This window comes from Penicillium canariense, assembly GCF_028826845.1.
Source record: "Penicillium canariense strain IBT 26290 chromosome Unknown utg000004l_segment0_segment0, whole genome shotgun sequence".
NCBI lineage: Eukaryota > Fungi > Ascomycota > Eurotiomycetes > Eurotiales > Aspergillaceae > Penicillium > Penicillium canariense.
Genome location: NW_026622731.1, coordinates 4,733,148 through 4,744,567, shown reverse-complemented (window position 1 = coordinate 4,744,567; position 11,420 = coordinate 4,733,148). Strand labels below are relative to the sequence as shown.

Here is an 11,420-nt window from a genome sequence, read left to right as displayed (position 1 = left end):
GTAGAGCCGTGTCGGATATTGGTCGAGTTTCATAGTAGTCTTGAAGTCACGCATTGCGAAGTCGACTTGGCAATGGGGCGGAGTTGCTGTTACGCAACAATAGGTCTAGACGAGGCCTCCATTGCGTATTCGAAAAATGAGCTACTCCCAAATGCAAGATAGATATAGCCATAAAGTCTGTATACTAATTTGGCGAGTGGCCAGACAGAACGTAAGCCATAAACTCATACTTATCCATCCATCTTGTGTCTGTGAAAAAGGGAGGAGTTTTATTGGGGTTGCCTCACGTTGCCCATGCTGTCCCACACATCTACACCGACATTACGGAGGGCTTCTTCCTCCTACAACTGCCTCGCAAGAGTCAGTTGCTTGCCTCTGGTGGAAGCTCGTCATCTCTCACGCAGCCAAGACTCTATTTTGTCCCTCCCTCCTCCTCCCCTTTGTATATAGAAACTAGCACTGCAATACACAGACACATTGCCTCCCTACAAGGGAGTGCGGACGGGCCTTCTCTGACGCTACAGTCTAATGCGTTTACACATAAGACCGCAGCGACAGGTGAACCCGTTATGGCCAAACCTATACACGTTCCTATTCCCATATTGACTGCGAGAGGTCACCAATAAAATATCTTTTGAAGAGTGTAACATATCAGTGCCAAGAAATTTTATTTGAGTGAGTGCATTCATCCATTGATTGGTCCTCGATGGCAACCATTCATATAACTACTAACACAATGACAATTCCCGGAATCTCTTAGCAAAATGTACAATAAATCTGACTCAGGAAAGACGACATTGTAAGTATAAAATTACCTCGTGATGCTGACTCCACATTCCTCTCGTGCTGTACACGCCGAGTCTTGTCAACTCATTCACTGATCTTGATTTTGAGCTAATGTAAGTTTGCTCATAATTCTTAAAGAATCCCCCCTGAGAAAAAGTATCCAAGGGAAGGGCATGATGGCGACAGTGATAAACCCCAGTAGGCTAGAAGCCCATTCTATACCAAGATTTGTGTACACTTTCTCATTGTTAAACCTTATGATCATTGCCGGGGTAGACCACGCACATACTTTGGATTGTAAAAAGTGGAAATACAGCAGCCAAGCCATACCTCGCTAGGCTATTCGCACTCATCGCACTTGCCACGATAGAACCGTGGTATGTATCGACGATATATTGGGCGGAGCTGACGAAGACACACAGATTGCCCCATGCAAAAAGCATAATTGCAAGAATGGGGCTTGCCCACGAAATGTCCTGCCGAGCAGACCAGCCAAACCAAAAAAGACTCACAGGTATTGCTAGGCTGCCAATCAAAGAGGGGTACAAGCGGAATTCAGGGGGCACCTGCTGCCCACCGTAGCATAATGCTTTTCGACGGTACAACAGAATGTCACACAATAGCAATGTCAAAGTCCCAAGAAGGCATCCAACCACAATGGAAAGAAAAGCAAGCCCTGAGTCCTCTGTATCAAACATATAGACCTCTTGAAACACGAGAGGGACAGCGGCGAAAAGGGAAAAAAGAATGGCGAATCCGCACGCTGCATATAGACAGATGAAAGCCACAATAGGCTCAGCGACAAGCATGCGGATCGGAAGAAAGATAGACGATGTAGCGAAAAGCTTCAGTTTTGCCGAACTTGATAGTGGAGATGCAAGCGGCAAGTAGAAGTCTTCAGAATGTCGATGCATGATTGTGGTGTGAAATGTCTCTTTCGTGCCGATCATGGTAATGAGAGTCACGGATGCGGAAAACAGAATCGTCCATTGTGTCCATCGCCAGCCTAAATGAGACACTAGCAAGCTCCCAAGAACAGGACTAGAAGATCAGCATCAAATCACATTTGATGTTCAAGCATAGAAAGATAAAACCTACCCAAGCCCAGGGCCCAAAAAAGGCGTCAAAATACAAACAGTGGCGGGAATGGCCCTCTTTTCAGGCCTGAAAACTTCATTGACGGTTCCTGCAGCGACAGCCAAAGAAGGCGCGAAGCAAAACCCGGCGAGGAAACGTAGGATGCAGAGGGCTGAAAAAGAATGGCTGAAGCCAACGCCAATTGTAAAGAGACTTCCTAGAAGCGTGGACCCCAGATAAACTGGCAATCTCCCAAATGTCTCAGAAATCGGTCCTCCTAATACAGGGCCGAGCCCAAGCGCAAATGCATAGACCGATAGGGGAAGTATTGCGACGGTACTTCCAACGCCGAATTCCTCCATAAGTTGAGTCTGAGCTGGCGACATGATTGACACACCAATAGAGCTGTGTGACTAGTCAGCTATATGTGTTCTGAGGACAGGAAAGTTTGGCTTACGTCGTAAATGCTGCTGAAGCTACCATCAACACTTGATGAACCTTCCAGACTGTTGACCAATTGTACGGATTTCTGGGGTCGTCATCCCATATCCGTGCCTTCTTCTGCTCGGTCATTTCCTCGATTTGGCCAAGAGCTGATTCTTGCTTCTTGCTTTTGAGAGGCATTTTTAAGTCGAGTTTTTTCTGCTGAGAGCCCAAGATTTTTGAGAGTAAGCACTGCGATAGAAAGAATAAGAGCGAGTAACTGTGACGAAGAGCGCTGAAGACTATTTGGAACTGGCTCGGGAAACCGGCCTTCGTCAAATGACGAAGTGATAGAGTCACTGACTGTAGGTAAGCAGTTGGAGCAGAAATATGCGGCATTAGTAGAGATTTTATATATGAATTTCCGAAAATGTCTCGCGCGCCATATCGTTACGTTGGCCTACGACTATGGTATGAACTGTTGTCGGTGCACGCTAGTTATGTTTTGGTGAGTAGGCAGGCATTCAAGAGAAGGAACTGTAGATAAAAAAAGTGTGGAAAGCAGAGGGTGGTGAAAGAGAGGGTGGTGAAAGAGAGGGTGGTGAAAGAGAGGGTGGTGAAAGAGAGGGTGGTGAAAGAGAGGGTGGTGAAAGAGAGGGTGGTGAAAGAGAGGGTGGTGAAAGAGAGGGTGGTGAAAGAGAGGGTGGTGAAAGAGAGGGTGGTGAAAGAGAGGGTGGTGAAAGAGAGGGTGGTGAAAGAGAGGGTGGTGAAAGAGAGGGTGGTGAAAGAGAGGGTGGTGAAAGAGAGGGTGGTGAAAGAGAGGGTGGTGAAAGAGAGGGTGGTGAAAGAGAGGGTGGTGAAAGAGAGGGTGGTGAAAGAGAGGGTGGTGAAAGAGAGGGTGGTGAAAGAGAGGGTGGTGAAAGAGAGGGTGGTGAAAGAGAGGGTGGTGAAAGAGAGGGTGGTGAAAGAGAGGGTGGTGAAAGAGAGGGTGGTGAAAGAGAGGGTGGTGAAAGAGAGGGTGGTGAAAGAGAGGGTGGTGAAAGAGAGGGTGGTGAAAGAGAGGGTGGTGAAAGAGAGGGTGGTGAAAGAGAGGGTGGTGAAAGAGAGGGTGGTGAAAGAGAAGGTGGTGAAAGAGAGGGTGGCGGAAGAGAGGGCCGTTTAGCACATGTCGAGAATTTACTGGGTTAATAATCGGTGGATTACGTGTCTCGTCGTACAGTGTTTTGTATGTACATCACAAAGACATGTCATGCATAGCCCGGTCAGCTGTCGAGACGATTTAGTAATCATGGACTCGACGCTTTTAATTTTGAAGTGGTTTCATGAATGTGTCTCCGCCTTCGGGAAATGGATCATGTGATTGGGGAAAACTGTAAAGCACAGTCCAGGCCCTATTCGGCATTTTACATAGTAGTTTGTGAATTTCCCAGTGACCCCCATGAGCTGCCCACCACAATGGCGTTCTCTGATCGAAGTCGGCCGTGTGTAAATCAACTTTGGAGTGACTGAGAAAATTGAGACGATCTCAGCTTGCCCGGATGCTACCGCAAATGTAAGTGCTGTCCAACCGTGAGGTCCTCTCTCGTTAACTGCAACACGTTCACCTTGTTCAAGAAGAAGAGAAATGACGGGAGCATGTTGTCCTATTATTGCAACCTGAAGAGCGTTTAGTCCGGATGGGCTTTTTGAATTGATATCGATGAACTTCCATCGAAGGAGCATGCTCACAATCCTGAGCTGTACTAATTGACACGCAACCCAGAATGGTGACACATTAGTCCCCGTAATCTCTTGCAGGAAACAGGCTGGGTGACTCAAGATGAGTCTGACGATAGTTTCACAGCATTTATAGACTGCAAAAGTCAAAGCAGTGATACCAGCCTCATGACAACTACTAAGATCAACATCTTTCCTCTGCAGAATAATTTCCACGGCAGCATCAAAACGTCTGTCTATGGCATACCATAGAATGTTAAGGCCGGCTGAGTCTCGAAAGTTGACGTCAACTTTCTTGGAACGCAGCAGAATCATCACCGTATGATTGAACTCCAAAGGACCAAGCTGTTTGGCGGCAAGGAGAAGGGGTGTTTGCCCTTCACTGTTGCAGGAATTGACATCGATGCGTGGATGTCGCAATAGCAATTGAATTGAGTTGAGATCCGCTTGTGCAGTCGCCTCATGTAAAATAGTCTGTCCAGATATATTTTTCAGATTGACATCAGTGCGTTCATCTGCCATAAGAAGCTGCAGAATATCGGACGCCCCAGAAGCGAGTGCGTGCATAGATGGCGTGTTGCATGTTCCGCTTTGGGCATTGATATTGATGATTGATGAACAGAGTAATTGCTCTACAACAGTGGTGTCACCGGTCAAAACTGCAAACGACAAGATATAAAGGCCCTTTAGATTTCGAACAAATGTGTCAATTGATGGTTGAGCGAGTAAAAACTCAACAGCATCGGTGTTGCTTTTCATAACAGCAAGCCAAAGTGGGGTGGGGTGAAGCCTTGGTATCGGGCGTTGACGTTTGCTGCATGATAGTGTAAAAATAAGAAGCCATATCGAGCCTTCCTCGGTTTACAGCTCGCCATATTGGAGGCAGCTTACTCAAACAGAGCTTTTGGAATAATTTTGGCTTGAAGAGCGAGTGGGAGAAGCTGGAAAGTAGGCAAAGCTCGATGATTTCCACATTTTCAAGAAATTGACAAATAATGCCCAACGGATATGGCGGTAGAGTGAGTAGCATATTTTCAAAATAGCAGCACAAGGTATGATAGACTTAATAGACCGTCAAAGAATGAAAAATCTAAATTCTGGGTGAGTCGGTCTATATGACTTGTGGGCATGCTGCTTGTGGAGTTCGGGCACCCACGTTGAAAGTCACGTGTACAACAAGCACTATTGTCTTACTCCTAGGAGCCTTTCTCTAGATTCAAAAGGTTCCGACCTTGTAAGAGCTTCTTAATCCCACCTCGACGGCTCCTAGGAGCTCGTATTGCAAGATCAGGATTATGAATATTTTTAGGGGCTTATATCGACCGGGGACTAATGAGGGTTAATACTAGAGCAACGCCATTACTAGCCTTTAATACTGCTCCCAGGGGCGAGAATAGGCCGCACAGCCTTACTAAAAGGTAATCGGATGAACCAGCATCTATGGCTCCTTCTTGGAACGCAATCTAGGGCGCGATCATACTTATACTTAACACTGTATTGTGACAAATGCAACTGAAATGCGTTTGCTATTCTGCATATGTACCGTTGCCTTGATTTTCTTTGTTTCGATACGAAAGTGTTCAAGAAGACCGCCACAGTACCAGGATCATATCAGAGACTGTTCCTACGAACATGAGGGACCGCAAACTTGCAGGAGCACGTGCATGATTGTTTTGTAGGACTTGGCGATTGATCTGTATGCAGTACCTCATTAGCCGATATACTGGCTGAAGTCGTAGCCGGAGATTGATTTTCTGTAGATGTAGTGAAAGTCTTAGTTGTGTGTTTCAAAATTTGACCAGCAAGAGTTGTTCCAGAAGCAGATGTGTCCCTTGCAGTTGAAATCGAGAACTGACTGTCTAAAGTCGTTGTGGGCTTCTGAGAGGAAAATGTATTACTGATGCTACATTTACTGGGTATCTCAAGACCATTATCTAGCACACAGCTGAAGGTTTTCCCTTCACGGTCGAGGAAAGTCACAGCGCCATTTTTGTTGACTGTTACCCAGGCGACCTGTTGTCCATCTTCAGTGCCGCATATATCAACTCTCACTGACTGATCATTGGAACCGGCACCAATGAGATCTTTAGGACGTCAGAAGCAACATGAAGGCTTCCGAGTCACAATGGGCACTCACCTGAGCAATCTTTGCCTTTCCGCTTGGCGAAGGTTGCTGAATAGCCTGAACAGCCATGGTTACTCTGAGACCACACTCTGCAGTCGGTTTCACCGTCAGTGTCGTGAACGAGAGCCAAGAAACTGCCGGACACAACTTTTCCAATGATTGAAAGAAAAAGGTAATGGAAGGAAAGCATATTAGACTATACGTGACTTCAAGACAAGTAAGCGTGATGATGATAGCGACTGCGACCGAGGATGATTTATGTTCAAGAGAGAATTCGGCAAGCGAAACACGGACATCATTTATATATATTGATTATCTCTTCCATAAATTGAATCAAAAGAGGAAAATGAGGCCTCAATACATGTGGTGCTGTTCTTGCGGCGTAATTCACGCCAACACCATCTTTCCAAAAGGAGAGGTGTCTTTCAACCCTAAATTTATCCAATAACTACCTGAAATAAAGGCTGCGACAAATTCCCTCAAGTTGTTTCTTTAGATCCCAAGGCGACTATCTCAAGGTTAACTCGCCCTCTCGTTCCATCTATTATTCCTCCAACAGCTATTAAATTGTTTTTCCTTCATTAGCTTCATGATGATCTCAGCGGTCGTTGAATATTGCGACCGACTTGCTCAGTTTGATATCGAAGTCTTTTCGAAACAAATTCTGCAGAAATTGTGATACTCTACTACAGTAACGACTGAGATTATTCCAGTGAGTTCTCGATTTTTGCCAACTTTTTCGTTCACTGACAATATTCTCTACATTGCACTTCAAATGCTAGCCTCTCACGCTGTCACCGGCAGCAAAGTCTCTCAATCATACTCTAAAAAGTCGTGCGAGGAACGATTATCAAGGCCTAGGTCGGTGCTCTGAGCTGAAAAACGAATGAAGTTGAGCAGTTTGGCTCGAAAACATACCTCTTGTCATAGAAGCCAGTTTCCCGAAATGCAACGAAGCTCGCAACACTTAGTCACTGCAGTAATGCATGAAACGTAGTATTATGTAGACTGAAAATGAACCCGTATCATCGGAATTAGTTCCCGAGGTCTCTAAGTGTTGGATCACGTTATTTGAAGGATACCATATCTACAGCCTCAATTATTCCACTAAAATATCAAGGACTCAGTCCATTTTCTCTGAACTACAACATGAAAAGCCCACCCAATGTTTAGCTTCCAAAAGCCAAACTCAAACCGAAGTATCCTGCACCTATGAGAATCACGAGTGCCCCATAAACGGCCTCCCCAACGCCACCAAAATACATGATAGAGTGATATGGTATTCTGTCATCCCCTTGCAGGACTGTAAAGGAGGATTGGCACCCGTGGACATGATCTGCCAGGTAGGCTCCGGTGACGAGGATGACCAAACTCAGAATAAGCTGCATGAATCCAAAGTAGATTTGAAGGTTGCTGTTTTCGCGTAGCCGCCTTGAGTAAACCAAAAGCACAAGCCCGGCAATGGCAGAGAGGGCTGAAGCGAGGGCGGCAATGAGTACGTCTCCGAGAACTCTTTCCATGAGTTGTTGGAATGAGTGGGCAAGAATGGCATTGTCGGGTTCTGTGATGCCCAATCGCGCTCGGTCTCGCAGAACGATGGCGAATCTCGTAATAGCCGAGTTTAGACTAGCTAACACCAGGCCCAATATGGAGAAAGCCATAATGGTAAGACGTATCCGGATCATGTTCCGGGTAGGGGAGTTTGTCATTATGAGTAGACTATGTTGAAGCTATTCAGGTGGTGCCTTGATTCAAATTTTATATGAAGGGTAGAGATATAGACAAGCAGTATGGCAGAAGGTCTGTCGAGGTTCCTTAGCGCATCCTATATATGCCCTGTACCGCCTGTGAGCGGAGCATTCCATCCAGATCTAGGCAACATCCGGTGCACCTGGAGAGGCTTTGCATTTTTCGTTGCCATTTGACCTCGAAGGCATGGTCCCGCTCTAGAAGTAGTATACTTCCTAGGAGCGACATTGATACCAGAACCTATGTCTCCTGGGTATAAAAGTGTCCTAGGAGATACAACGTGCTCCAAGGGGCTAGTTGCAGCATTCCGAGGAGCCCACGCTGCGGTCCTAGGAACAACGCACAGCACTCCCAGGACCCGTTTGTCCCTAGGAACTAATGCAAATGGTCCTGGGAACGACGGTGAACGGCCCCAGGAGCTTCGACTACTGCTCCCGGGAAAGCACATTTGGCGCAAAGACCGCACGGTGCGCTGTGGGTCCACATAAATTTCTGCCAAAGCTACGCTGTCCGCCTTCACAGGTGCCACGTTATCCCTGGCAACCATTCTCGCAATGAGGCAAAGCATGGGCACAAGAGCTCTGACCCTGAAAGTGTCCTCTCGATATTATTTCATCCGATAGTTCTTCCGAAGTACAGTCTTGAGCAGATTAGTCACCACATTCCAGATTGCTGAGGTTCCTGGATATAGCTCGCGTTGTCCCAACACAATCCAAAGTAATAGCCAGCCAGCAATTCGGTGATACTCGATCGCCTTCCATCTTACAGCATTGAGCAAAAACCAAATCACCTACATTCGTCATCTTCTACAATATGTCATATACAAGCCTCATTTATGAACTACAGTATACAGAGAAGAGGAAGGCTTCTTTCTATGACCTACCGCGGGAGATCTTGGAATCGATCGCAACGAATCTTTACCTTCTTGATTACTTACATTTCCGTGCGCTTTGCCGTCGGACATGGTCTTTGTTTGGCTGTAAGGCTCTTGTACCCATTTTGAAAAAGATCCAGGCCCATAAAAACGACAATTCGGAAGTGCGGTACGAGAATTGCCAAGTCAAAAGATGTCATTACATATCGCGAGGCCATATCCTATCCTACGCCTACCGAAAGAATGGGTTGAATCCAAATCTTGATGTTCTGGTCCAGCTTGGAACATCTTTGAAGCACATTCCTCGCGGCGACATGGTTCAGCGCGCAGCTCTTTCACACAATTACAAAGTGCTTTTGATTTGGTTGATCGAACATGGTGCTTCTTTTCGAGATGTTCAAGGTGGTATTGATAGGCTCTGTTGCGAAGCATACGAGCAAGGCGATTTTGAAAAATTCCGCTGGCTCTTCTCGAAAGGAGCGTCTTTGAAGCATATGCCTTGTGGCGACATGGTTGAGCGCGCAGCTCGTTCACACAATTACAAAGTGCTCTTAAGTTGGTTGATCGATCATGGTGCTTCTTTTGGAGAGGTTCAAGGTGGTATCGATAGGCTCTGTTGCGAAGCATACGAGCAAGGCGACTTTGAAAGATTTCGCTGGCTCTTCTCGAAAGGGGCATCTTTGAATAATTTGGCTGGAATGGTGTTCCATTTTACTGGTTGTCATAGGCCAAGGACGCGTGAAGCTTGCCGTTATCATCTAATTTCGCTGAAAAGGGCCATCAGAGAAGGAGCAAAACCTAGTGGCTCTCACGAGGCCTTAACAGCAGAGCTTAGATTGCGTCGACGTAAAGGACTCAGTGACGCTTGGAGGAGACCGATCTGTTAGATGTGCAGCTTGTGGATTTCAGAAGACGAACTTGGCACAGAAGATCTACAGTAAAGACTTGAGCGATCAATTGCTGACGAGCTGTGTTGCCAAGTAATCTTGACAAACGAGCCCCTACATTTGTTAATTATTTTTGGCGCAAAGCTTTTCAATTTAGAGTTTCACAACTATATGTTCGTGTAAAATATGGATGCCAATTTCGAACATGAGTAGAATGGATGAATGGATGGATAATTTCATTTACCCCGCTACCTCGGATTCAGTAGACTTAACTACCAGGTTAAATACGAATCCTTGTCAGCCTGCTGGATGAGGTTTATAATCAACTCGCGAGGGGTAACGGTTTGATTTCACACACACTGATACAGTACACACAGTGGTCTCCGAACGAGAAGAAACGCCCGTTAATTCTTCTCGAATTCGTTTATTCGCAGCAGATAGATATTAGAGACAGATTTAGCGGTGTACGGCTCCCGAGTATCACTGGAAGTTCACAAGTGACTGCAAAGATCCTTGAAATAGAAGCCGTATTTGGAGATCCTCCATTAAATAGACGAAAGCAGATGCCGCATTACGGAAGTATCATAATGAACTGTCTCCAAAATAATCGCATTCCCGCATCCTATGTAGGCCAGCACAGATCTCGCAATTTCACCGTCCATGCTGTTTAGAAAACTCCATATTTCTGACCGGATTGTATGTCTGTGCAGGTTCGATTCGAAATTTGGACTGTTTTTCTTGCTGCACTAAGACACAACAAGGGCAGCAAAGTGACGCCATGCAATCTCCGCAGCCCGAGCCCTTAATGTGAAAGTGCTTCCTTATGCTCCTCCTCTTTAACATCAGAGGAACCCACTGAAGTACGCAGCAACTCAGTAATGAAAAAACGCAGCACTATACATGGATAATCAATATCTTTCTCAAGTTTACAAAGGGAATCTGATGGTACTTTACGTCAAAATTGCAAGAACTGTCTCTTTGATCACCTTTTAGACGCGAGGAGGTTTTTCCAAACAAACAACATGGCACAAAGCAGGCGCAACAACCTGCAGAAGATGTCAACACTAGTATTTTGCTCGCATTATGGAAGATTTACAGGTCTTCGTAGGATCACAGCAGCCCCAGAGCGAATCAGACCATTCTCTCTCTGCAAATTCGTGGGATACTGGCATGGTAAAATTTGACAGATAGCTCTAGTGTAACAAAAGTTCAAACATGAGATGTATGTAGACTAAATATGCAAGATGAGCAGGGCAATTTGTTAACTAGGGACGGAATTTCAACGACAATCACTCCAAGCTTGAAGCTGCCACGTTTGATGGATTGAATGCTATCACGTTGAGAGCATATTCTTGCTTGGTGGACGGTGGAGCCAGTCAACCTCTTTCACCACCCTCTCTTTTCACCACCCTCTCTTTTCACCACCCTCTCTCTCACCATCCTCTCTTTTCACCACCCTCTCTTCACATTAGAACATCTTTCGACAAACTTATTCGCAAAAGGTCGTTGAAAGAAATTGGACGAGATTAATTTAAGCTATTTACTGTAAAACTTTGAGGTTGTTGAACTGATAAATTAGAGAAGCCCATGAATTACTTTGTTACTAAAAGCCGTTGGAAAATTAAATGTAAAGCCACTTGAGTCGGCTATTTACGGTAGATAAAACCATCATTTAATAATTTTACCTCAAATGACGTTATATTGGGAAGCTACTAGTAATCCCCAGTTATCCAAAGCCTTTGCTCACTATGCCCCTTTCCACCACCTCTCTTTTCAACTTCCA

The 11,420-nt window shown here is 45.6% G+C and overlaps 3 protein-coding genes across 3 annotated transcripts; 1 reads left to right on the top strand and 2 right to left on the bottom strand.

Moving 5' to 3' along the window:
* Window positions 1–874: 874 nt before the first annotated feature.
* Window positions 875–2,487, bottom strand: N7482_007967 (uncharacterized protein; the record flags this gene model as incomplete). The annotated part of the gene is made up of 4 exons (XM_056690091.1): window positions 875–989; window positions 1,117–1,827; window positions 1,885–2,268; window positions 2,321–2,487. 4 exons carry the CDS (start codon window positions 2,485–2,487, stop codon window positions 875–877), a joined length of 1,377 nt encoding a protein of 458 aa, XP_056542520.1.
* Window positions 2,488–2,702: 215 nt separating this feature from the next.
* N7482_007966 (uncharacterized protein) lies at window positions 2,703–3,474 on the top strand (the record flags this gene model as incomplete). The annotated part of the gene is made up of 2 exons (XM_056690090.1): window positions 2,703–2,757; window positions 2,840–3,474. The coding sequence occupies 2 exons, from the start codon at window positions 2,703–2,705 to the stop codon at window positions 3,472–3,474; spliced, it is 690 nt and encodes a 229-aa protein (XP_056542519.1).
* Window positions 3,475–7,296: 3,822 nt separating this feature from the next.
* On the bottom strand, window positions 7,297–7,836 carry N7482_007965 (uncharacterized protein; the record flags this gene model as incomplete). Its single annotated transcript, XM_056690089.1, has 1 exon — window positions 7,297–7,836. One exon carries the CDS (start codon window positions 7,834–7,836, stop codon window positions 7,297–7,299), a length of 540 nt encoding a protein of 179 aa, XP_056542518.1.
* Window positions 7,837–11,420: the final 3,584 nt, after the last annotated feature.